General features: G+C 60.2%; 9 protein-coding genes across 9 annotated transcripts; 6 read left to right on the top strand and 3 right to left on the bottom strand.

Moving 5' to 3' along the window:
- Positions 1-70: 70 nt before the first annotated feature.
- Positions 71-4,289, top strand: BKCO1_5200024 (pyruvate carboxylase; the record flags this gene model as incomplete). Its single annotated transcript, XM_020277037.1, has 7 exons — positions 71-215; positions 275-567; positions 755-1,329; positions 1,387-2,552; positions 2,614-2,621; positions 2,833-4,125; positions 4,185-4,289. 7 exons carry the CDS (start codon positions 71-73, stop codon positions 4,287-4,289), a joined length of 3,585 nt encoding a protein of 1,194 aa, XP_020127360.1.
- Positions 4,290-5,256: 967 nt separating this feature from the next.
- BKCO1_5200025 (conidiation-specific protein) lies at positions 5,257-5,637 on the top strand (the record flags this gene model as incomplete). Its single annotated transcript, XM_020277038.1, has 3 exons — positions 5,257-5,295; positions 5,355-5,488; positions 5,541-5,637. 3 exons carry the CDS (start codon positions 5,257-5,259, stop codon positions 5,635-5,637), a joined length of 270 nt encoding a protein of 89 aa, XP_020127361.1.
- A 477-nt stretch (positions 5,638-6,114) lies between these two features.
- On the top strand, positions 6,115-6,994 carry BKCO1_5200026 (phosphomannomutase; the record flags this gene model as incomplete). The annotated part of the gene is made up of 2 exons (XM_020277039.1): positions 6,115-6,216; positions 6,287-6,994. The coding sequence occupies 2 exons, from the start codon at positions 6,115-6,117 to the stop codon at positions 6,992-6,994; spliced, it is 810 nt and encodes a 269-aa protein (XP_020127358.1).
- Positions 6,995-7,496: 502 nt separating this feature from the next.
- Positions 7,497-11,062, bottom strand: BKCO1_5200027 (zinc metalloprotease; the record flags this gene model as incomplete). Its single annotated transcript, XM_020277040.1, has 7 exons — positions 7,497-7,727; positions 7,805-9,879; positions 9,936-10,375; positions 10,424-10,521; positions 10,581-10,718; positions 10,782-10,810; positions 10,870-11,062. The coding sequence occupies 7 exons, from the start codon at positions 11,060-11,062 to the stop codon at positions 7,497-7,499; spliced, it is 3,204 nt and encodes a 1,067-aa protein (XP_020127359.1).
- Positions 11,063-11,522: 460 nt separating this feature from the next.
- On the top strand, positions 11,523-14,240 carry BKCO1_5200028 (rzz complex subunit zw10; the record flags this gene model as incomplete). The annotated part of the gene is made up of 4 exons (XM_020277041.1): positions 11,523-11,684; positions 11,737-12,235; positions 12,284-13,343; positions 13,394-14,240. 4 exons carry the CDS (start codon positions 11,523-11,525, stop codon positions 14,238-14,240), a joined length of 2,568 nt encoding a protein of 855 aa, XP_020127366.1.
- Positions 14,241-14,539: 299 nt separating this feature from the next.
- On the top strand, positions 14,540-15,331 carry BKCO1_5200029 (uncharacterized protein; the record flags this gene model as incomplete). The annotated part of the gene is made up of 1 exon (XM_020277042.1): positions 14,540-15,331. The coding sequence occupies one exon, from the start codon at positions 14,540-14,542 to the stop codon at positions 15,329-15,331; it is 792 nt and encodes a 263-aa protein (XP_020127367.1).
- Positions 15,332-16,191: 860 nt separating this feature from the next.
- Positions 16,192-19,037, bottom strand: BKCO1_5200030 (c6 finger domain-containing protein; the record flags this gene model as incomplete). Its single annotated transcript, XM_020277044.1, has 4 exons — positions 16,192-17,070; positions 17,135-17,547; positions 17,808-17,919; positions 18,039-19,037. 4 exons carry the CDS (start codon positions 19,035-19,037, stop codon positions 16,192-16,194), a joined length of 2,403 nt encoding a protein of 800 aa, XP_020127319.1.
- A 633-nt stretch (positions 19,038-19,670) lies between these two features.
- BKCO1_5200031 (p-loop containing nucleoside triphosphate hydrolase protein) lies at positions 19,671-21,380 on the bottom strand (the record flags this gene model as incomplete). Its single annotated transcript, XM_020277045.1, has 4 exons — positions 19,671-20,180; positions 20,231-20,307; positions 20,369-20,663; positions 20,718-21,380. The coding sequence occupies 4 exons, from the start codon at positions 21,378-21,380 to the stop codon at positions 19,671-19,673; spliced, it is 1,545 nt and encodes a 514-aa protein (XP_020127318.1).
- A 1,725-nt stretch (positions 21,381-23,105) lies between these two features.
- BKCO1_5200032 (ornithine aminotransferase) lies at positions 23,106-24,653 on the top strand (the record flags this gene model as incomplete). Its single annotated transcript, XM_020277046.1, has 4 exons — positions 23,106-23,290; positions 23,343-23,658; positions 23,713-24,414; positions 24,468-24,653. 4 exons carry the CDS (start codon positions 23,106-23,108, stop codon positions 24,651-24,653), a joined length of 1,389 nt encoding a protein of 462 aa, XP_020127357.1.
- Positions 24,654-25,205: the final 552 nt, after the last annotated feature.

Raw genomic sequence — 25,205 nt, forward strand, 5'->3', positions numbered from 1 at the left:
CCCCCGTCTGCGTTCCTCCTTCGCCCTCGCTCTCGTCAATTGGACCCGCCTGCAGCCGCCTGCGCCCACCATGACGGACCTCATGGCCGACAAGACGGTCAGCCAGGCTGGCGTGGCCGTCGAGGATGCGGACGACGACCACATCGATAAGCGCAACTCGGTGCACCAGCGGCTGCGCGCCAACAGCTCCATCATGCAGCTGAAGAAGCTCCTGGGTAAGGCTGCCCGCGGCAGGCGACGGCGGGCGACGGCGGGCGAGCTGACGCGCAGGCAGTTGCAAACCGCGGCGAGATCCCCATCCGCATCTTCCGGACGGCGCACGAGCTGTCGCTGCACACGGTGGCCGTGTACAGCTACGAGGACCGGCTGAGCATGCACCGCCAGAAGGCCGACGAGGCCTACGTCATCGGCCGGCGTGGCCAGTACACGCCCGTCGGCGCGTATCTGGCCGGCGACGAGATCATCAAGATTGCGCTGCAGCACGATGTCAACATGATCCATCCGGGCTACGGCTTCCTGTCTGAGAACGCCGACTTCGCGCGCAACGTGGAGAAGGCCGGCCTGATAGTAAGTGACCAATTTCGCCAACTGGGCGAAATGCTCCCGCCCTGGCCTATGACTCGAAAAAGCACGCTCTTCCATCACGCTAGCGCGGCCGCGACGCCCTTCTGCAGCCAAGCTGCCCAGCAGCTACACAATTGTGGAACCCGCGCCCATGCAACGCTACACGTCGCTGACTACATGGTGATCGCAGTTTGTCGGCCCCACTCCCAGCACCATCGACGCCCTCGGAGACAAGGTCTCTGCTCGCCGCCTCGCCATCAAGTGCAGCGTCCCCGTCGTCCCAGGCACATCAGACCCGGTGGAGAGGTTCGAGGAGGTCAAGGCCTTCACCGACCAGTATGGGTTCCCCATCATCATCAAGGCCGCCTTCGGCGGCGGTGGTCGTGGCATGAGAGTGGTCCGCGATCAGGAGAGCCTGAAGGACTCGTTCGAAAGGGCAACCTCCGAGGCCAAGTCTGCCTTTGGCAACGGCACCGTCTTCGTCGAGCGCTTCCTGGACAAGCCCAAGCACATTGAGGTCCAGCTCCTGGGCGACAACCACGGCAACGTGGTCCACCTGTTCGAGCGCGACTGCTCCGTCCAGCGCCGCCACCAGAAGGTCGTCGAGATTGCGCCTGCGAAGGATCTCCCGCAAGAGACGCGCGATGCCATTCTCGCCGATGCGGTCAAGCTGGCCAAGTCGGTCAACTACCGCAACGCCGGAACCGCCGAGTTCCTGGTCGATCAGCAGAACAGATACTATTTCATCGAGATCAACCCTCGGATGTGAGTGAGACCGGAGCATCGGACCGCCGCTTTGGGCAGCTGCTGACTCTGAAACAGCCAAGTCGAACACACCATCACCGAAGAAATCACTGGCATCGATATTGTCGCAGCCCAGATCCAGATTGCCGCTGGTGCCACCCTGGCCCAACTTGGTCTCACTCAGGATCGCATCTCTACCCGCGGTTTTGCCATCCAATGCCGCATCACGACCGAGGACCCTGCCAAGGGCTTCTCGCCCGACACTGGCAAGATCGAGGTCTACCGCTCTGCTGGTGGCAACGGTGTGCGTCTGGACGGTGGCAACGGCTTTGCCGGCGCCGTCATCACTCCCCACTATGACTCCATGTTGGTCAAGTGCACTTGCCACGGCTCAACCTACGAGATTGCCCGGAGGAAAATGCTCCGTGCTCTCGTCGAGTTCCGCATTCGCGGTGTGAAGACCAACATTCCCTTCCTGGCTTCTCTGCTCACTCACCCCGTGTTCATCGACGGAACGTGCTGGACCACATTCATCGACGACACTCCTGAGCTCTTCGCCCTGGTGGGCAGCCAGAACCGTGCCCAGAAGCTTCTCTCTTACCTCGGTGACCTTGCTGTCAACGGCAGCCAGGTCAAGGGCCAGGTCGGCGAGCCAAAGTTCAAGGGCGACATCCAGATCCCCCAGCTCAAGACCCACGACGGCAAGACCCTCGAAGTCTCCCAGCCGTGCCAGAAGGGTTGGAGGAACATCATCGTCGAACAGGGACCCGAGGCCTTTGCCAAGGCCGTGCGCGCACACCAAGGATGTCTTATCATGGACACCACCTGGCGTGATGCCCACCAGTCTCTGCTGGCTACTCGGGTCAGAACCGTTGATTTGCTCAACATTGCCAAGGAGACCAGCCACGCCTACGCCAATGCCTGGGCTCTTGAGTGCTGGGGTGGAGCTACCTTCGATGTGGCCATGCGCTTCCTCTACGAGGACCCTTGGGATAGGCTGAGGCAGATGAGGAAGCTTGTTCCGAACATTCCATTCCAGATGCTGCTCAGAGGTGCCAACGGCGTCGCTTATTCCTCGCTGCCGGACAACGCCATCGAGCACTTTGTCGAGCAGGCCAAGAAGAACGGCGTCGACATCTTCCGTGTCTTTGATGCACTCAACGATGTCGAGCAGCTCGAGGTTGGCATCAAGGCTGTTTTAAAGGCCGGTGGTGTTGCTGAGGCCGCAATTTGCTATAGTGGAGGTACGTCTTGATTCCTTAATCCCTTGATCCCGTGGTGCTATAGCTAACAAGATGCAAACAGACATGCTGGTGAGTAGTATCTTGCACCTCCCCCCTTTTTTTTGTGTGTTTTTCATTTTTGCGTTTTCACTCGCGAACCGTAAGAGCAGAGGGAGATGCCGAAAGAGCCGTTGGACGCAGTGGACCTTCCCTGTTGGAATTGCATCAAATATCTTCAAACATTCCCCTCTGACAAAGCAGGATATCGACAATAGAGCGAAAGCTAACGGTGATCGAGTAGAACCCCAAGAAGAAGTACAACTTCGACTACTACATGGACCTTGCCGACAAGATCGTTAAGATGGGTGCTCACGTCCTGGGCATCAAGGACATGGCTGGTGTTCTGAAGCCCAGAGCCGCGACGCAGCTGATTGGCGCGATTCGGGAGAAGTATCCCGATCTGCCTATTCACGTGCACACGCACGACTCGGCCGGTACGGGCGTCGCTTCAATGGTAGCTTGTGCTCAGGCGGGTGCCGACGCGGTCGACACTGCTATTGACAGCCTGTCTGGCATGACTTCTCAACCCAGCATTGGCGCCGTCCTTGCGTCGCTGGAGGGCGGACCGCACGATCCTGGGCTCGACGGCCATGTCATCCGTCACCTTGACGCCTACTGGGCTCAGCTCCGCCTGTTGTATTCGCCCTTCGAGGCTGGACTCACTGGTCCCGATCCCGAGGTCTACGAGCACGAGATCCCGGGTGGCCAGCTCACCAACCTCATTTTCCAGGCATCTCAACAGGGCCTGGGTGAGAAGTGGGCCCACACGAAGAAGGCGTACGAGGATGCCAACGACATCCTGGGCGACATTGTGAAGGTCACGCCGACGTCGAAGGTCGTGGGTGACCTTGCTCAGTTCATGGTGTCAAACAACCTCAGCTACGACGACGTGCTCAGCAAAGCTCCGCAGCTCGACTTCCCCAGCTCGGTGCTAGAGTTCTTCGAGGGTCTCATGGGCCAGCCCTACGGAGGTTTCCCCGAGCCGCTGCGCACGCAAGCTCTGCGTGAGCGTCGCAAGATGGACAAGCGCCCCGGGTTGTACCTGGAGCCCGTCAACTTTGACAAGATCCGCAAGGACCTCAAGGAGAGGTTCGGCGGTGCAAGCGAGACGGACATTGCCAGCTACGTCATGTACCCCAAGGTGTTTGAGGACTTCAAGAAGTTCCAGCAGAAGTACGGAGACCTGTCGGTGCTGCCGACTCGCTTCTTCTTGTCTCGGCCAGAAATCGGCGAAGAATTCCACGTCGAGCTGGAGAAGGGTAAGGTGCTGATCCTCAAGCTCCTAGCGGTTGGACCGTTGTCGGAGCAGACGGGCCAGCGTGAGGTCTTCTACGAGATGAATGGCGAGGTCAGACAGGTCACGGTTGACGACAAGCACGCGGCCATTGAAAACACCAGCCGGCCCAAGGCGGACAGCACCGACAGCAGCCAAGTGGGCTCGCCAATGGCTGGTGTGGTCGTCGAGGTGCGCGTGCACGACGGTTCGGATGTCAAGAAGGGCGACCCTATCGCGGTGCTCAGCGCGATGAAGATGGTAAGTTAAAAGGCTCAACCGACGTGTATGGAGCAACGTGTCGCTGACGGTGAATCTAGGAAATGGTGATTTCGGCACCACACTCGGGCAAGATTGGCTCGCTGGGGGTCAAGGAGGGCGACTCGGTGGACGCGCAGGACCTGGTGTGCAAGATTGTCAAATGAGAGGTGGGCAGGCCACAGGTCGATGGACCCTTGGGCTAGCCGAACGTTCCTGACGGGGCTGCGCTTGGCTCTTGCAGCTCTGAGACCGTTTGCGGATGGACGAAGCGAGGGGGTGGGGAGGGATAGAGCAGCTGGAACGCAGACCATGACGTGTAGCAGCCCCGCAGATGTCCCTCTCCTTTCCGCATGGAGACTGCGGAATGGCTTTCCTAGCAATGCATGATATTCGTTGCTTTCGACGCCTCTGATGGACCAATGAGCGCCTGCTTTGTCGGCTTCGCCGCAGGGAGCACCGAAGCTTATTGGTGGGCCAAGGCGATGGGCCGAACAAAAACAGCCAGACATGCAGCATCTGAAGCGATGCTCCGGTCGCGTGCCGCCAATCTGCAGTTGGTCTCCTCCGAAGGGAGGGCCGGAGGGGCAGAGTCGGTGAGTCGGCTGCTGGAGTGTTTCGAAGCGGCCGGGGGGGTCGCTGTCGAGAGATTGGGCGGGCAAGCCACTGACGGAGATGGGGATTGACCATGAAGCTGACATGTGAACAGTAGCGCTTTCACTGCCAATGACGTCGCTCGCCTTAGCCTAGGGTCTCGTCTAGTGGGAGCGTTAGCCCGATCGCAGCGCTCCTGTGCTGTGCTTGTCCAGACGGGCCAATCACCAGCGTAGCGATGGGCGGCGACGTGCAGCGGACCGGAGCATCGGGCCCACACCATGTGGACAAGCTCGCCCAGGCAATATGCAATCCCAAGCGGCGGGGTAGTGTGTTCATCATCATCATCATCATCATCAGGAGACTGGCATCGGCGGATGAGTAAGGCGCTCGAAATGCGACGAGCGCGAGGAGAGGAGGGGATCGCATTAATAAGAGACCTTCTCCCATTCGAAGGCGGCTTCAGTACATACAGTCTCGTCTGCCCTGCCGTGCGACCAACAAACCCAAGCTCTCATCACTCATCACTCATCACTCATCATGGCCGACAACACAAACACCGGCACCAACCGCCGCCGCGTACGTCTCAAGCCCGCGCGTCGTTGTTTCCAATGTTGCTGACGCCGTCCGGCCTGCAGTCGTCCGCATCCGAGCGCTTTGCTTCCCTCCAGGCCCACAAGCGGGACGCGGGCAACGAGCGTGCATCTGCTGCGCGCGCAAGCTTCTCCGACCAGCGGCCTGCCCCCGGCTTCCTCGGCAAGATGTGGAACGAGTGAGTCGTGCCGGTCCATGTTGGCCACTGCCTGCTGACAGCCAATGCGCAGCTTCACCCGCGGCCCTGCAACAACATCCAATTCGAATGCCGCTGGAGCCGGGGCTGGGACTGGGAGTGCATCCGGCGCCAGCAGCGGCACCAAGTAGCTGGGCTGCAAGATTGGCGTTGTGACGCGAGAAAGGGAGAGAGGCGTTTGTGGTGTTTACGAATAATGACGTCGGGCGTTCCCTTGCTGGGCCGCCCCTATACTGTACACTAGCAATGAGAGAAAGATTCCACCAGACGTCGTCGCGTGCCCCGCATCGTCGTGCAGCAGTGTGGGGAAAGCGTCTCCCTCCACCCGTGCAAACGCGACAAACACGACAAACACGACAAAGAGGACCCGCCGCGGCGGCCCCCTCCCCGCGTCGCGCGTTGCTCACCGCCCAGGGGTCCGTCTTGGCGAGGCGCGAGGGGCTGCCTGTGGCACGCAAACTGTCCACATCCGCGACCATCGTTTCGCCGCTGCGTAAGCTTCCGTCCACGTCGCCGACTTCTCCCTCACACGCTCGTTCTACACCGCCAGTCGCTTCTCCGTCTCGCGCTCGCTCCCGTTCCCCGTTTCCTGCAAACCCTCTGGCACAATGGCCCAGGCCGCCTCCGTCTACCCCCCGCTGGACCAGCGCCCCGTCAAGAACACCGTCTGCCTCTTCGATGTCGACGGCACCCTCACGCCTGCCAGGCGGGTGAGCCTCCCCGCGCTCCGCACCTTCGCTTCGGCGAGCGTTTCTGACCAGCTCTCTCGGTGAAAAACAGGACGTATCCCCGGAAATGCTTCAGCTCCTCTCGGAGCTGCGGCACAAGGTCGCCATTGGCTTCGTCGGCGGCTCCGACCTGGTCAAGCAGCAGGAGCAGCTGGGCACGCGCCAGATCGCCGTGACGACGCTGTTCGACTTCTGCTTTGCCGAAAACGGGCTGACGGCCATCCGGCTGGGCGAGTCGCTGGCCTCGGCCTCGTTCATCGGCTGGCTGGGCGAGGACAAGTACAAGCCGCTGGTCAACTTCTGCCTGCACTACATTGCCGACCTCGACATCCCCGTCAAGCGCGGCACCTTCGTCGAGTTCCGCAACGGCATGATCAACGTCTCGCCCATCGGCCGCAACGCCAGCGTCACCGAGCGCAACGACTTCGAGGCCTACGACAAGGTGCACGGCGTGCGATCCAAGTTCGTCGACGCCCTGCGCGCCGCCTTCCCCGAGTACGGCCTCACCTTCAGCATCGGCGGCCAGATCTCCTTCGACGTCTTCCCCGCCGGCTGGGACAAGACCTACTGCCTGCAGCACATCGAGAACGAGAAGAACCTGCCCGGCGGTGTCGACTACACCACCATCCACTTCTTCGGGGACAAGACCTACAAGGGCGGCAACGACTACGAAATCTACGAGGACCCCCGCACCGTCGGCCACAGCGTTACCAGCCCGGAGGACACGGCTGCCAAGCTGAAGGAGCTGTTCTTCTCGTGAGAGAGGCCTGGACGGCAGCAAACAGCAAGAATATAGGACGTCTATGCTCAAGATGAGGAGCCCGGTACAATGGCCCCCCTTTTACCTCCCACGACAATTAAGAAGAAAAAAATACGAGAAGCGTGTCAAGACGGGAATATCATGGGATGAGGCCGAGACAAGATTTCTCTTTCCTTCCTCCGTAGACACGGGAACAAAGTTATACCCCCATCAATTCACTCAATTGAAACATTCTGCCACTCAACTTGACACTGAGCCTCTTCTCTCACTTTGTGCTTGTATTCTACCGAAAGTATACACCAAATTCGAGGGCATGGCTCTTATGCCCCCTTTCATCATTTACCACCTAGCGACTTACCGATATGTGCATCATACACTCTATTTACCAGCAGGCCGCCGCAATCTCTGAGCTGGGATATGTACTGACCTGTATCTCACAAAGTTCGCTTTGATCGCCATCACACCTAGCCCACATGCTGCTGTACACATACGTGCCAATCGACTACTCTGCGTCGCCTTCGTCGTCCTCGGTGTCATCTTCGCTGCCCTCTTCCTCTTCGTCGTCGTCGTCGTCGTCGTCGTCGTCGTCGTCATCATCGTCGTCATCTTCATCGTCCTCAGCCTCATCTTCCTCGTCGCCAGGCTCAGGCTTGAGCCCGTAGTCGTCCTGGAAAGACGCCAAGGTGCGGACCTCTGGCTTGAATCCCACGGATTCGAGGTTCTTCTTGAGATCCTAGATTGGGGTCAGCAAGGTAGGACTGTAGGAAGTCGTCGAGGCAAATAGAGTGGAGGGGTGTTTGGGGTACCTACTTCTTCCATGATGGTGGCGCAGGTGACGACCACATTCGCCTTACCTGGCAGGAAAACGGGCAACACGAATTCCTTCAGCACGGCCTTGATGTCGTCCACGCCAACCTCGCGCACCTTCTCCAGCATGCCCTTGTTCCAGTCCTTGGGGATGCCTTTGACGACCTGGTTGACGAAGCCGAGCGTCGCGGCCGACACCATGGTCGGCTGCTCGTCGGCGAACCCTTCGACAATGGTGCTGATGGCGCCCTCAAGCGCGTGCTTTTCGAACGGGCGAGCACCCGAAATGAAGTCCTCGACGACGCCACGGCTCGTGCTGTACGCCTTGAATGTGTCGGGCGACCGGTAGATGCGGTAGCCGAGGAGGCCGGTGTCGGTGCCGCGCGCGAACGATGTGCCGTACGCGAGGCCAGTGCCGCGCACAGCGACCCAGAGAGGCCCCTCGACAGCCTCGAGATACGAGAGAGCAACCATGAGGGCGGGCAGCGAAGGGTGCTGGTACGAGTCCGGGCCGCGCGCAGTGAAGAGAGCGTACGACGAGTCGATGGTGGGCATGGGGATCATGTAGTTGAATTGACCCGGGTTCTTGGCCGCGTCGCTGAGCGCGTCCTTGCGAGAATCCAGCGGCGCAAGCGGCTGGGTCGTGTCGAGACTGGCCACGAAGGGCCTCCATGCGGCCACCGGATCGGGAAGCTTCGGGACGTCGGCGACAATGAGAACACGCATGTTCGAGAAACGCAAGAGACTCTTGCGCAGGTCCTCCAGACGGCCTATCACAGCATCAGGATCCTTCGCAAGCAGCTTGTTGATGCGCTTCAGGTACAGAGCCTTGACTAGCGTGTTCTGCGTACGGCTGGAGGAAATTGGTGCGTAGTGGAGCATGGAGTCGACGGCATAGGCCATGTCGTGGCCACTCCGCTTCTCATCCGGAATGTCGGCCAGCATCTTGGTGAGGGTAGCCTTCAGCCTCTCCACATCGAAAACGCTGTTGAAGAGAATGTCCTTGAGCCAGTTTATGGCCGTCTCGTACTTCTCGCGCTCGACAGACAGCCTGACGCGCAGAAGCTCGGAGTTTCCAATGGCAGAGCCCGCGTCAATCCGGTAGGTGACGGTGTCTTTCTCAAGCTCCGTCACAACCTGCTCGAATTCCAAGCGCTTCCCGTCGCGTACGATCGGGGTGGTAAAGAAGTTGTTAATATAGACCGTCAGAAGAGGCTTGAGGTGCAACGGGATCGAGCCTGTGCAGAGGACGAAGCTCACGTGAACAAAGTTGGTTGGTATGGATTCGAAGTGAATGAAGAGCGGGATATCACTCTTGTCCTGGTCGACATGGTTTTGAACGTCGTTGTCGAGGCTGCCCAACTGCTTGGCGAGACCGGAGCGGGCAGTCGTCGTCGGGATGAAGTGAATCGACTCCACGCCAGGGACCTTGAACGACTCTAGAATTTCCGGGGGGATTGGCTTGTCGTTCTCAGCCTTGGCTTCGTCGAGTTTTTGAGCGAGCTTCTTCAGGCCTGCCTCGCCAAGACGCTCTCGCTGGTCCTTCACGCGAGCTTTCTCGTCGCTCTTGAGCTTCTTGGAAAGCTTCCGTGAGGGGACGCCCAGGATGGACACGTGATGGGCATCCGCAAGCCATTTGGACAAGAAGTCTCGCCACTGCTTGTCGGTCCACTTCTTCAGGGTTTCAAACACCTTCAGTGAGTGCAGGCCGTCGTAGAGGGTCGATCCGTCCCGCTCGCCGAAAAGGTGGTCCTGGATGATGGCGTCGGCGAACCTGTCCAGCGAGTTCTCTGTCGTGAGCATGACCTGTTTCTTCAAGCGATCGATGCAGTCGGACATGTATGTCATGTCGACAGGCTTTGAGGCGGCCTCCTTGAGAATCTCGAAGAACCTCTTCTCAACCTCCGAGAGCTTCTCGGTGGCGACGGCGCTGAGCGTGAACCACACAACCGTGTCTGTTCGGTTGTCCGTCTGGTAGTAGACGGCGCTTGCAATCTGCTCTTTCTCGACAATGACGTTCTCGAGCAGCGAAACAGAAGACTCGGCCAGGTAGGTGAGGAGCACGTCCATGGCCGTACCTGTGTGTGTCGGTCAGCATCCAAACCCAAGGCAGCGGGGCCGGCCATCGGCTCACCGTTGAGAATGTCGTTGCACTTGGGGCCGAAGAAGCCTATCAGAATCTCTCCTGTGGACTCGTCGTCTTCGGGAAACTCGACGGTGTCGATGATGGTCTTGGTCAGGGGAAGCGTCGGGTCCGAGTCAACCCACGGCCTCTTGAAGGGCGCGTCCAGAGGGGGCATAGCATCCAGGATGCCGTCCTCGAACCTGTCCAGGATGGAGAGGAGGTTCTCGTGGTCCACTTCCCCGGTGATGACAAGGCAGAGGTTCTTTGGTTGGTACATGTCCTTGTGGAATGCGCGAATGCGGTCTGCGGTGAGCACGCGCAGCTGTTCCATCATGCCGCCAGTCTCGTAGCGGAAACCGTTGCCCTCGGGGTAAAGGAGGCGGCGGGCCTGGAGTTCCATGAGCTCTCCCTGGGTGTTCTGCACCCCCTGCATCTCGGAGTAGACGACACTGATGAAAGGTTAGACTTGAGATGGGCATAGACCTCGCAACACATACCCGGCGTCCTTGCCCGTGCCATCAATGTGATGGACTTCGGTGTAGCATCCCTCGTCGGTCAAGGTCGGGAGCAAGACGTGCTCGAGGTAAACGGGGAGCTGCCACAGCGGCATCAGCGAGGATTGCTAGAGCGCAATGGGGGGTAGGGCAAACGCACGATCTGGGCAAAGCCATCCCAGCCGGCCGTGTCCAGGGTGTAGGCGGTGTGGTCAGTGGCAGTCCAGGCATTCGTGTTCGAGTAAGCTCTCGTGGCCAGACGGTCGAGCACGCCCTTGTACTTGTAGCTTCTCGAGCCCTGGGCCAGGGTTAGCAGAGGCAGGCAGGTGGCGGGCAGGTGGCGGGCACGGAGGGAGCTTACCATGAAGCAGAGGTGCTCCAGAGTGTGCGCTGCGCCAGTCAGTACCGGGGCGTCTGGTGTCCGCAAAAATCTCACAAGCTTCACCTACGAGCGCCTGAATCGTCGTGGATCTCGGTAGCCAGGGCAAAGTAGCCGTTGACCTTGGGACCCTTGCGGTCAACGACGACGACCCTCATGCCAGTCCTCGAAGACTCATATTGAGAGAACCTGGCGGGGGCATAGTCTGCTTCGAACTGCTGGATAGTCTTGAAGTGAGACTTGCTGTCGACCAAGCCCGGCATGATGGCGAGCGGGGCAGTCCTCGAAAGAAGCAGCCTGGAAACGGAGTCAGAACAGAACGGCGGCGGCACGGCGGGTCTGGCGGGTCTGGCGGGCAGTTTAAGGAGCAAGCCATAGCGGGCGGCGGGGCATGACGACGGCGTGCGTGGACAGCGGCGCATATAAGCAGGCGGGGCCGGGCAGATGACGAGCACATGGCGCGCAGCGCAGACGGCGGGGGTTGCCAACGGGGAGCAGCAGACAGCGTGTCCCGATGCGACGCGGGAGGGATCGGGGCGGGCGGGGCGAACGGGGTGGGCGGGGTGGGCACATACAGATCTGGAGGCACAGAGTCGTGGATGAGAAGCGGCGGGCGTTGTTTGTGGCCGCTGACGTTGACGTCGGCTGCCGGCGCTCTTCCGCAGCTCAGTCGCCCTGCCAGCAAACACCGTGGCCCGCCTCTCGTGCTTCCCCACCCTCCCCATGCCGCCCATTCTGACCCCCCAGACCCTGGGCCGCGTCGTCCTCGAGGCCGTCGAGCACGGCGCCTACCCCGACAGCGAGCACGTCGCCTCGGCCCAGCTGCCGCCCGCCGCCTTTCCTCCTCTGCTCCACGACCTCGCGACAGCCCAGACCGCCGTCAAGGTGCGTCGCGCGCGAGCCCTGCCTCCTCCGCTGTCTGCTGACGCCGCTGCAGGCTGAAATCCGCGCCCTGAGCCGCCATGCCGCCCCCGACGTAGACGGCTGGATTGCCCAGGCCAAGCTGCTGCAGGCCGACATCGAGCGCTCCCGCGCAACCGCCCACGACATTGTCCAGCAGGCCGAGGCCGCCAGCACCCTCCACGCCGCCGTCCAGGACGCCTCCAGCAAGGCCGCCCTCCTCAACCACGAGCTGGCCTTCAATCGCACTCTGACCGCCACCCTTGAGCGCATCAGGCACGCGTCGGGCCTGCTGGACGAAGCCCAGGATGCCGCGAGAGACCACGACGTCATTGCCGCGCTGGACAAGATGAAGCAGATAGACGACTGTACAGCACACCTGGGCCCCTTCAGAGACACCAGGGTGGCTGGCGTCTTGCACAAGCGCCTGAACCAGCTGCGCGACGCCCTGGCTGACGATGCAACCCGCGCCTGGAACCTCCTGCTTGTGGCCGACGTTCCCGGCCGCTCCGCCACAATCAACGGGCAAGCCGACGGTAAGTGCGCGAGCCTGACGTGTAGCTTGCTGTTCTGAACTATCACAGATATGACCCTCCCCACGGTGATCGACGCCCTCTCCCGTCTCGGTACCCTCGACGCTGCTGTCCTCAAGTTCCAGAAGGTTTTCGAGCATGCCATCGTCAAGCCTCGGTTGACCGCGAGGGCCGCTCCCAATGCTGCCGCCGTCAAGGTCGCTGACAACACCATTGAGATATCTTCTGGTGCGGCGCCATCAGACGTTGGAGCCACAGTGGCCGACGTTCGCCAAATTTGCGACTTCCTCAGCAAACGGCTACCAGCCTCCATATCCGCCCCTCTGTGCGAAAGACTGCTGCCAGGCGTCGTTTCCCGGCTGATTGTCGATTGGCTCGATCCTTCGATTCCTGTTTCGCTTGATCACCTTGGTCTTTTTCAAGATACCCTATCATCAGTATCCAGTCTTGCACGCTACATCGACGAGCTGGGTTGGCCATGCAAGGAGCTTCATGAATGGGTGGACAAGGCCCCGCGCAATTGGCTTGCTCGTAGAAAGGAAGACGCGTTGGCATCCGTTCGGGCGTTATGTTCTCAAGGTATCCGACACAAGAAAGAAGTGGAGCGCGTAGAAACGCAGATGGTGTCTCGCGACGACGCAATAATGGCGGCGGAGGCGGGAGAGGAGGCCGAGGAGGGTTGGGACGCGTGGGATAACGACGACGGCGAAAAACCACTCGAGCCTGCCGGGACCAAGGCCGAAAAGCAGGAGACCGTGGAGGAAGAAGACATGGATGCGGATGCTTGGGGTCTAGATGATGACGCCGAGGGAGACAATGCCACCGAGGCAAAATCAGAGAAGGGCTCGAAAGGCAATCCGGAGGAAGAGGACACGGACGCTTGGGGTTGGGGTGATGACGAAGAGGCTGGAGAAGCCGGAGCTGCGGACGACCAGAAGGGCGGTGCGACTCGGGAGCAGCCGTCGAAGCCGAATGGGAGGACGGAGCGGTCGGCGCCACAAGAGCGAGAATTGACACTGCGGGAAAAATATGTGGTCACAGGCATACCGGATGCCATCATGGAGGTCATTACCCAGGTGGTTGCCGACGCTCAAGCGCTCGCGCAGTCGAAGTGAGTCCTCTTTCTTCCCAGCACATTCATCGGTGCTAACAGCTGGCCAGATTCTCTGATTCCCCAATCGCGCCGGCCGGCGTCGGCCTTTACTCAATCCCCACGCTCATCTTGGCCATGTACCGAGCGACTGCTCCGGTTTACTACGCCAACGACGCGGCCGGGAATATGCTAGCTTACAACGACTCCACTCGTTTGGTGGACGAGGCGCGCGGTTTCCTCGTCAAACAGGCCAGAATAGATGGTTCGTCAGATGTGCCACATTCGTCAAAGCCATCAAGCCGTCTGCGGCTCGATGCCGATCTGAAAGCCATCGAGAGCTTCAGCAAACGGGCGTACGGCAAGGAAATGGAGTCACAGAGAACGATCCTGCGCGATCTGCTTGACGGAGCGCAGGGGTTCAGCAACTGCACGACGGCGCCATTCGCAGCCGAGTGCGACAATGCTGTGTCGATGACGGCTGATCGGATCCGGGATGTCGCCAAGCAGTGGACCGGGGTGCTGTCACACTCGGCCCTGCTGCAGTCTCTGGGCTCTCTTCTGGCGACGGTGCTCAACAAGATGATTGTCGACATCGAGGACATGAGCGACATCTCCGAGGAAGAGTCGAAGCGCCTTCGCGACTTCTGCAACCGCGTGTGCGAGGTCAGCGACCTGTTCAAGCAGCCGGGGCAGCAGGGCGACATGACGGGCATCTACACGCCCAACTGGTTCAAGTTCCAGTATCTCAGCGAGATTCTCGAGAGCAGTCTGGCCGACATCAAGTACTTGTGGACCGAAGGCGAGCTCAAGCTTGAGTTTGAGGCGGACGAGGTTGTGGATCTGATCGAGGCGCTATTCGCAGACAGCGACTATCGCAGGCGGGCGATTGCAGACATCAGGAGGCAGGCGCGGTGAGGAAACTATGGAAGTTGCGGAGGAGACGAGACAGGAGAAATACTATATATCCGTCGTGAAGATGATTGAGTTCTGGTCCGTCGGTTTTGCCGGGTGTGATTGGCGTGGCCGGGGGTCTGGTCCGGAGCTGCGGCATGACGTCCCCATCAAGCGCCCAAGAAATAATTTCCCGTTCCCCGCCATCGACTCTTTCTAGCCGCCTCCCGGCATTTCTCCCACGCCAAACGTCCGCCGCAAACACCGGCAGCCTCTCGCTGGCAAGGCACACGCCATAAGCCAACCCACCGTACAATCGGCCCATGCCCTCCGCCACCGCAGCGCCCGGGGCGGCACATGTCCCCCTCCCGCCCTCCTTCAACGCCTACCGCATCCTGTCCCTCCCCGCGCCCTTTGCGCATTCGTCGTCGTCCTTCTCCTCCACACCGACCACCCTCTCCGCCTCGACCGTCAAGGCCGCGTACCGCCGCGCACTTCTCACGCACCACCCGGACAAGCAGCCTGCCTCATCCCCATCGTCATCATCATCGTCGCCCCAGCACGGCGCCCCGCCGAGCGGCCAAAATCCCCGGCGGCGACAGCAGCAGCAGCAGCAGCAGCAGCAGCAGGGCGGCAAGGGCAGGGGCTACACCGTCGACGACGTCACGCTCGCGTACAGGACGCTGCTCGATCCCGCCGCGCGCGCGGCGCACGACCGGTCGCTGCGGCTGAGGTCCAAGCCCGGCTTCAGGGCGACGGCAGCGGGGGCGGATGGAGACGGAGGAGGAGGAGAAGAAGAAGGGGCGGAGGAGGAGGAGCAGGAGCAGTGGCGGCTCGGCCTCGAGGCGGTGGATCTGGACGACCTGGCGTACGACGGGGACGGGGACGGGGACGGGGACGGGGATGGGAACGATGAGGGTGCCGAGGGCGGAGGTGGTGGCGGCGGCCGGTGGTGGCGTGGCTGCAGGTGCGGAGAGGACAAGGGTTTCGTTGTGGATGAGACGGCGTTGGAACAGGCTGCCGCCGCTGCGGGAACCGGGGTTGGGGAGGTGCTGGTGGGCTGCGTGGGGTGTAGCTTGTGGATTCGCGTCGAGTTTGCCGTTGCTGAGGATTGAGCGGACGCTAGAGGAGCTGGCGGTTATGGTCTTACTTTTTTTTTAGCCTTGGGAACAAGAGGAGGGGAAGGGACTGTGGATATACCCGGCGGATTGAAGCTCGAGTCAGAGAGTACCTAGGCTCCTCTCTATTCGGTGCAAAGCGAGGGGCGAGGTTGAACAATAAGGCAGCAGTGGATCTGCAGCCTTGACATATACAGCGCTGCAGCACTTTCTGCCGACCCGAACGAAGCCGTCAAGAGCGTGAGCAGAGCCATAGTCTGATCCAAGGCACCGACAAAAAGCTGAGGCTGGGGCCTTTGGATTCAAGCACTGCTCTGACAGTGATCCGCACGAGGCTTACCACTGGTCAGCAGGCCGAACGCCTGCAACACCTCGGTGCTAGACGACACTATTGAGGTTCTCTAAGATCAAACTGTCGGGTGGGAAGTCCCTGGTACCGGCAGCCTCTCCGAATGGCTTGTGTGATCATTCGTGTGATGATTTAGTTGAAAAGGCCTCGAAGCTATTTAGCTATCTATTCTGAGTCTGGCAACAAGTATTTTCCACAGTAAACAAGAAGGGCAAGGGAGAACGTAAGGCAATTTCTACCAATCTAGGGTATTCGTGTAATATACAGAGGCGAAAGCAGAAGAGAAGAGCAGCAAGCCCAATGAAGATGCCAACTCAAGCCGCCAGATGAGAGATGTGAATGGGCAGATCATCAAGTCATCATCCCTCTCCAAAAATTCCGGCCAAAATAGAAAAGGGAAAGGATATGCAAAACGAGCTCCAGGGATATACATCTCAGCAAGCTGTATGGACAGGGTAGAGGTAGCCAAGCATATACATAGCGCCAAAAGAAACCTGAACATCGAGACTCAAGCTAGAAACAACTTCGCCAGAAGCCTATCAAAGAAGACTGACATGTCCTTCGAGTCTGCTCCTTGCTGTGCATGACTACGCCCTGATGGTCCCGTTGCAAATCTCATTCCCATCACCTTGAGTGCATATTGACTCGTGCTTTTTCGTTGGACCAAATAAGTCTTCGCGTTTCTCAGCGAGGCCTTCAATGAAGTGACGAAGCATGCAGAGACGGCGTCCTGGTCAGAGTCTTGCCTTCGGCGCTTCGGAGACGCAGACGCAGGGTCCTGTTCCTGCAATCGTGTGCCGTGGCATCCACGGTAGCAAATGCGGTAGAAAGAGATGAGGCGGTCAACGGCCTCCTCATTGATGGTCGATAGTAGTGATGCCGGTTCATCATTGTCGCCACAATCATCGAGAGAGGTGGACGAAAACGAAATGCCAGGAGAGGTGGGATGGGTCGGCTTCTCGGGTCCATAGACAGCCAGTTTAGGCTTCGTGGGAATGGCCATTCCGGTGTTGGAGTTGTTGCAGTCCGGGGTCGAAGCGTCAAAATGTGCGTGATAAGGCGCTTTTGCAGCGTGGTATTGAGCGGTCTCCACAGCCATACAGAGAGTCACAAGTGTTGCAAGGACGACCGGCCAGTCGGTACAGCGGCGAGCGAGGCAAATCTCTTCCAGACGGTTTAGCGCCTCACGAAGCAGGTCTTGGGCGAGATGCGGGACAACAGCACCCAGCTGGCCTCGAATGAAGCACGGCGTCGTGGTTCGAACGTCACCAGCATCGCGGGAAAAGGTGAAAAAGAGTGGCACAGACGGATCCAGCCTCGTATTATCGCTGATATGGACAAGAACCAGGAGCTTAAGGGCAGTGCAGAGAAGATGCCTGTGGGTTGCCTGGTAGAGGGGTGGATGAGCGGTTCGCGCCGAATGAAATGAAGAAGTACGGGGGAAAACATACGTTTGAGAGATCCCGGTAGAACATGTACACATACTTGAGGACTTCGAAGGGTGAGCGGAATACGGGAAACTCGCGAAAATATTGATCCCCGTTCACCAGCTTCAACAGGTGTTCATCAAGTTCATGGCGAAGGTCGGCTGTGTCAGCGAGGATGGCTGGAAAAACCCTGTGGTAGTCTTGGCGGGGAATGCCACTCAACCCAGCCTCATTGGCGCTGGTCGGCCACTCATACACGACATGGCTGTGCCACAGCTGGCTGGGTTGATGGGGAATGACCCTCCGGACTTCCCGAAGCAACGGAGGCCCAAATCCGAGCATGAGATTGACAAATGAAACTTCGGATGAAATTTTGTATGCTCCAGGACCCAAGTAGGCATCAAGTGTTCGTTCCATAGGACACCAGCCCAGTTCATCTATTGTTTCGGGCAATCTGTCAGCATCTCACGCTTACAGGCGATGATCCGGCCCTTCGGTGTGCTGTCACGCTTGGGCAAGTGTGACCAGTGGGTCGTGACATTTGCACGTTCCAATACGCACGAAGAAAGTGCCGAGGGACGTCAAGATGCAAGCGGTACTTGGTGCGCACGAAGCTCCCCATTTTCTCTTCTTGCCTCCATCTCTGGCCCCGCCGCCGTCGCACACTTTGGAGGTGATGATGAAGCGCGAGACCCACCGGAGAGCATGGACGATGTTAAAACCTCCAACGTCTTGCCACGGCAAGGTTGCCGCACGAGATCGGTGCGGAAGTGCTCAATACATGCTTTGCACGGAATGCCGGGATCGCACTGTCAGGAGGCAGGATGCGTCAGGAATGATTCCAAAAGTCCAAAGTAAACAGGATAAAGGGCTTGCCGAGTCTTGCCCGGTCCGGTGCCCTACTCCTTCAGGAAGCCAAGTATCTCACCTTTTCTTTCCGCTGCCTGCAGCTTTCGCAGGCCTTGACTCGGCGCATGAGGGCTGCGTTCTTCTTCTGAGTCGGGGTAAGTGGGTTTTTCCGACCCCTCGGCTTCTTTGCGTTGATGGGATGCTCGGCGCCATGGATGAGGAGTTGGCCTGGCTCTCCGCCGGGCCGGAAGTGGATGAAACTGAGCGGGTTTCTCCCAGTGTTGGGGCTAATGCTCGAGGGGGTGGCCCGTCTGGCCTGGTCGACAGTTAGGCGCCGCGCTCCTTGCGCATGTGTTGGTCTAGGTGGCTGGGGCGGGGACTTCCAGCTAGAGAAATGCGGTTGGAGGGTAGTTGGCAGAGCATTCTGCTGAGGCGGCGCCAGGTGTTGGCTCTGCTTGTGCGCAGCGTACAAGACGTCGAAGCTTCTGTCCGAGCTGAACGACGATCCAGTATAGGCCAGACTGGGCTCGGAGCAGAATGAATATTCGGAGAAAGCCTGGCCGCTGGGTTGAGGGATCGGGATGCTGCCGACAGAGCTGTGGGAGGAGGAAGGCTCGGAGAAAGCGTTGTCGGCGAGAGCGACGCCACCAGGGCCGGCCAGCAAGAGAGGGTTGAAAGGCTCGGAGTCGACCTTGTTGCAGGAAGCCATGAGGTCGTCCGGGAGAAGATCCATGGTGGGGCTCACGTCAGCAGAGTCGAAGGCAGCATTGTCCCACTCCCGCAGGCCCTGGGAGAGGGCAGACAGGCCGGCGTAGGCGGGCGTGTCGACGTCAAAGCATGGCTGCAGGTGAACCGAGGGCGAGGTCGGGGAGGCATCGTGGAGAAGGCTGAAGTCGGGCGCACCAGCAGGCGGTATCAGATCAGGCTGGTCGCCGAACTGATTGCCCATGCCGAGGAGTCCATGGTGGAACCCAGCATCGCCACCGAGGGCGAGGTGGCTGCCCCAATTGGAAGCGAAGTCAGGCAGCTCGTTGTCGACGGCGAAGTCAGGCACGCGGGACCGGCGTCTGGCGGACATCTAAACAGCACAGGCAGGCCTTCACTGCGTCAGCCCAGGCTCAGCTGCCGACGACACTTGACACTTGACGCTTGATTAACATACAGGCAGTGTTTGCACAGTCGAGGGGTGGGATTGATGCGCAGGAGGCGGCGGGAAGCAGATCAGGCGCAAAAGACAAGGGCAACTGAGGCCGTGAGGCCGGGCATTGATATAGGAGGGCGCGGTGTGCAAGGCTGGACGGCAAGGCAGCGGCGATGCGGCTCTGGTGGCTGCCTGCTCGGCGGCCTCCGCGCAGAGGCGTGCCAGTCGGAACGGGCGCGCTTATCACGTTGCAGGGCGGACGAGGCAGTGGGCGTGCATCGTGGCTGCCTCGGCGCACCAGATCGGCTTTCCCGCATCCCCACACGCTCACCGGTGAAGGCGTGCAGGGCGAGCGGCCGTCGGCCGTCGGCGCGGATGCGCCCACGCAAGGCGCATTTGCCTGTGGGTTTTTGGCCGCAGAACCTCGCTAGAACGCCCGTGGAAACCGTCCACCTTCCCCGCACCGCCGTTCCACGTCGCCGTCCCACGTCGCCGTCCCACGTCGCCGTCCCGCGTCGCCGCCCCGCGTCGCCGCCCCGGCACAGCCCACCTGACCACCACCACCCGCCCTTACGCCCCAGTGCTCCATCCGGCACAAGAGTGCAGGTCCGATATCGCAGCCTCGCCCAGCCCGCGTTGCCCCACGCCAGGCAGCCCCGACAGCGCATCCAGTCGTGCACTTGAGCCGCTGCTAAGCTCCGCTCGCTCGCGAAGCGGAAGTCTCTCCTCGTACGCCGATGCGAACACTCCCCCAGAGCCCGTTTCACATGCCTCGGGTACAGCTGGCTCAGTGCTGTCCATCTGCCCCCGGAGGATCTTGATTTGTTTCTTGATGACACGCCAGAGCTCGTATCTATCCAGCGGCGAGCCGTCGCCCTCGTCCTCTGAGTCGGATGACTCGCTATCTTCTCCCGAGTGCGCCAGCTGCAGGAGCATTGCCACGAACGCCTCTTGCAGGAACGCGAAGCTGAATTCGTCCGTGATGTCGGCAATGGCCGGGCAGAGCTTCTCGGGGAAGTCGATGTTCTTTTTGCACTTGAGCTTATCCCGCCAGTATTGGCAGTAGAGCACTCTCTCATCCTGCGCACGACATCAGTAAGCCGTTCCGGCTCCCTCGGCGCTGAACTTACTCTCGATGGCAGCGGAAAAAGGTACTTGCGATCGAACCTACTCGGCCGCTTGGTGAGGCCGGGGTCGAGCTTGTCCACTGGTCAAGTTAGAATCGTCGCGCTCAAGGCTTTCTCCGCATACCACCTGCTTCAACTTACGGTGGTTGGTGCTGGCAATCATGAGGATGCCGTCGTTCGAGGCGAGTCCGTCGACTTCATTGAAAAAGTAGCTTCGGCTTTGGTCGGTGACGACTGTATCGATGTCCTCGAGAACGAGAAGGCACGGGCTCATCTGCCTTGCCAGCCGGAACACATCGCCAAGCATCCACGTGTATGGCGCGTTTTTGACATAAAGCGTCGGGATGGACGGATTGCGTTCGGAAAGCTCATGCATCATGGCTTTGATCGAAATGGTTTTGCCGTTGCCCGCAGGGCCGTAGAATATCAAGCCTCGCTGTGTGGTATCAGCATACGGGCAAGCCTACTCTGGTATGCGCAGCGTGGTTACCTTCCATGCGATGCCGTAGTCCTCGTAAACATCCCTGTTGTCAAAAAATCTCCTGGAGACGTCTCTGAGCGACTTCTTCGTTCTTGGATCCAGAATGACCTTGTCCCAGCTTGCTTTCTGGACCTGCTTCCACAGCTCCGAGCTCCTGCTCCAGCCTGCATCATAGACATAGATGGCCTTGGACTGGGACATCCACGTGCCAATTGCCCGGAGAAGGGCGTCGACGATGGAGGATGGGGAGGAAGGAGTCTCCCGGCCGACCGGCTCTTTCAGAACATACTGGATGTTCGAGTATCCGATCTGGACGACGTACAAGATGAAGTCCTCGTTTGCCCACTTGTAGTGGTACTTGGCGAAAAAGTTGGCCTGTGCGATCGAAACGGACGACGAAGGACCGCCGCCGCTGACTCCGCGCCATTGAATGACAGGCTCAGACTCACGGTCCAGTTCTGCGGTGGCGTGCCCAGCGGCTGCGAATTGGAGCAGCGGGCAGTTGCCCTCCGGAACCGCTGTGACGATGAGCTGCGGATGCTGCGCGCGCAAGGCGGAAACAAGCTGGACGTCCAAATCGATCTTCTTGGCCGCGGTCTGAGAGTGGTACTCATCAAACAGCCGATCGCCACCGGACTGGGAAATGATGGAGAATGAATCGTCGCCCGGCATGTTCGATGTTGCAAGAGAGATGGCGGCGGGAGACGAGATGAGACGACGAGGACAGATAAACAGGCTTGGTTCGGATCCGCCACCTTCTGTTTTGGGAAGCGGACAATCGGACGGCGGCGGCAGCGGGGAGCAGTGCATACTACCACCTACCTACCAGACGCCTTTCTTATACACGCTGGCGGCGGCGGCAGAGCTGAATGCTCTCCACCCTGTCCCACATTTGCTCCAGGCAGAAGCTTGTGGGATTGTGTGATTGGTGGCGTGGGCTGAGACCAACACACGCTGCTCGAAGGATCTGCATCTGAGACGTTCCGAACGCGGGGCGCAGCACTTCTTGCACATCGTATCTTTAGCACTCAGCGAGTTGCAATAATTGTTCGTGCCAACATGACACCGTCAGTATTGTGCCCCCATCCGAGCTTGATGACATCATGAGCCGCTCTCTCCCGTTTGCAGAACCCGTTTTTCCCTTCTCGAAGCCAATGGCGCGGGCTATAAGCCGTATGTTCCGCACTACCTGCGACCGCACATCATCAGACCCTTGGCGAGCGGGTGCGGCCAATTGCGCAACCACAGGTTCAGGGACTCTCCTGGGGGGCGGTCAGGGCCGGTGTAGGTAGGATCGCATGGAACTGGGTGTGCTGTCATCAAGGTGCCACAGTAGCGTCAAAGCGCGCTGCACGTGAGACAGGCACCGTATTGCGTAGGACCGGGAGAAGAAGCCTTGTGAGTCGTGGGGTTTTCTGGGCTGAGATGGAGATGTTGCTGTTGCAAGGCTGGGGTACTAGCAGATATCTAGATACCTTATCTCGCCTATCAGCGATGCGGGGCCGGGCGGCTACCTAGATACCTACTTGTTCTTGCCCATCGCTCACGCCTGGACTCGGGCATGGCTCACAGCTCACGGCCCACGGCCCACGTCCCACGTCCCACGGCTCACGGCTCACGGCTCACGGCTCACGATACACGGCTGCCCGAGTCGATGTGCAGATGACAACATGGGGGAGCCAGAGCATGCGCCGCCTTCTGGAAGCGGCAGGCTCATGCGGGCCTGTGACGTTTCGCCCAACGGTCGCAGCGCCGCCCGCGTTCGGAGCAGCGCAGGCGCCGTCAACAGTGCAACGGCGCGGCACGCAGGGGCGGCAGCCAATTGCGGCGCAGCAGACAAGAGCGCTCGCCCGCCTCCGGCTGCACGTCTGGCGGCCGTCTGATGATGATGAGGCGCGGGAGGGCTTTCAGCCTCTCGAGGCTCTCTGGCGATCGGAGCCAGGGTGCAGGCGCTACGGCTGCTTGGAGGCAAGCCGAGGGGAGAAGGCCGAGGGCGGGGCGCGGGCAGCCAATGGGCGGGCGCGCAAAGCGGGCCACTCCAGCACGGTCGGGGCCCCTGTGCAGCCGGGCTGATACGTGCACGTAATTGTAGCCGCTAAGCGCAGGACGACGCGAGCGTGAGCCTTAGGTCTCGAGCTGGAGCAAGCTCAACACCGTGTGTTTCCCCTATGCGCAGTTATAGACGGGCGCCCCGGGTAGTCACGGCACCAGCCAATTTCTGGTTTTTTCCTCTGACACGCTGAGCCCGCCGCTTAAAAGGGGGCCCTCCCGCCTTTTCTCCCGGCTTCCCACGTTCCTCCATCGCATATCAGCACCGCTCCGCGTGCCGCACTCCAGCTTCATCCCCGCGCCTTCTTTCTGCATTCACCCACCACCCCCTCCTTCCGCCTGCCCGCCATGGCCCCCTCCGCAGTCAGCAACGGCTCCGCCTCCAGCGGCGCCGCGAAGCCCTTCAATGCCCACGCCGCCTCCTCGTCGGCCGCCATCCATGCCGAGCACGAGCATGCCGCGCACAACTACCACCCGCTGCCCGTCGTCTTCTCCAAGGCGTCGGGCGTTTCCGTGTGGGATCCCGAGGGAAAGTGAGTGCATCCAGCCCTGGACTTCTCGCGCCCCGTCGCTGACGCCGCCCAGGCACTACCTTGATTTCCTGTCCGCATACAGCGCAGTGAACCAGGGCCACTGCCACCCCGAGCTCGTCAAGGCCCTCACCGAGCAGGCTTCGCGGCTTACTCTGAGCAGCCGTGCGTTCTACAACGATGTGTTCCCGCGCTTCGCCGAGTACATCACGCAGACGCTCGGCTTCGACATGGTCCTGCCCATGAACACTGGCGCCGAGGCGGTCGAGACTGCGGTCAAGGTCGCGCGCAAGTGGGGCTACAAGGTCAAGGGCATTCCCGAGAACGAGGCGCTCGTCTTCAGCGTGCAGGAGAACTTCCACGGCCGCACGGTAAGCCTGCCGTCATGCTCGCGCGAGGGCAACGCTGCTAACTAGGGACTGCAGTTCGCGGCAATCACCATGTCGACGGATCCGGAGTCGCGCGAGAACTACGGCCCCTACCTGCCCGGAATCGGCAGCTGGGACCCGGTTACCAAGGCTCCCATCCGCTACAACAACGTCGACGACGTCCGCAAGGTGCTGGAGGCCCACGGCAAGAACACGGCCGCCTTCCTTGTCGAGCCGATCCAGGGCGAAGCGGGTATTGTCGTTCCTGACGACAGCTATCTCCGCGAGGTGAAGGCTTTGTGTGAGAAGCACAACGTGCTGCTGATTTGCGACGAGATCCAGACGGGCATTGCTCGCACTGGTCGCATGCTCTGCCACGAGTGGAGCGGCATCAAGCCTGACCTGGTTCTTCTGGGCAAGGCCATTTCGGGCGGCATGTACCCGGTGTCGTGCGTCTTGGGCTCCAAGGAAGTCATGCTCACCATCGAGCCGGGCACGCACGGCTCGACGTACGGTGGCAACCCGCTGGGCTCTGCCGTGGCCATCAGGGCGCTGGAGATCATCCAGGAGGAGAACATGGTTGAGCGCGCCGAGAAGCTGGGCAACATCTTCCGCGAGGGCCTGAGGAATCTCAACAGCCCCATGATCAGCCTCGTTCGCGGCAAGGGTCTGCTCAATGCCATCATTATCGACGAGAGCAAGACGAACGGACACAGCGCATGGGACTTGTGCATGCTGTTCAAGGAGAAGGGTCTCTTGGTGAGTGCTCGGCGGAGGAACCCGACGGCAAAGCGTGCGCTAACGTGAAGCAGGCCAAGCCCACTCACCAGAACATCATCCGTCTCGCACCGCCGCTGGTCATCACGGAGGAGCAGGTTCAGCAATCTCTCAACATCATTCGCGAGGCGATTGAGGAGCTGCCGCAGCTGAAGGGAGCGAAGGAGGAGCAGGTGATTCCTGCGGGCGAGAAGAACGTGCACATTGGCGTGGACAACTAGACAGCAAGGGTCGGGATTTCTTTCCATGCTCTGGACGACTTCATGTTTCTGATACCCTGCATACACGATGCATAGGCGGCTGGCTCACCAAGGACGGCGGAAGAGCACAATAGATGAATAACATGCACGCATAATTGCAAAATACGCCATGGCGGCCGCTTCAGCCCCGCCAAATACTCTGATGGGTTATTGCAGCCAGGAACGGGCTGACGGTGTCTGCGGGTGACGGAGCAGTCTCCGGGTGGTGAGTGAGTGTGATTCCCCGCGGCGGTCAGTCGCACGGCAAGGATTGAGCCGCGTTCGTGCTGCCGGTCGAGCTCCGGGCAACAAGCGGCATAAGTAGCGACGGACTCGGCACCCCGGCTGTCAGCATGATGACCCAGATCCTTTGTTTTCCTCGTCCGTCGGCCACGGACGCAGCCACCAGCAGCGAGCAAGAAGGCCGGGCCCCCAGCCGGCGTGGTGTGCGCCTCTGCTTCTTCCGTTGCTGCTTTGCCCGGACCGCCGTACGCACAGGCCGGGGCAGCCAGGCTTCGGGAATTCCCAGGGCTG

The sequence above is a fragment of the Diplodia corticola genome (genome assembly GCF_001883845.1).
Source record: "Diplodia corticola strain CBS 112549 chromosome Unknown scaffold52, whole genome shotgun sequence".
Classification (NCBI taxonomy): Eukaryota; Fungi; Ascomycota; class Dothideomycetes; order Botryosphaeriales; family Botryosphaeriaceae; genus Diplodia; species Diplodia corticola.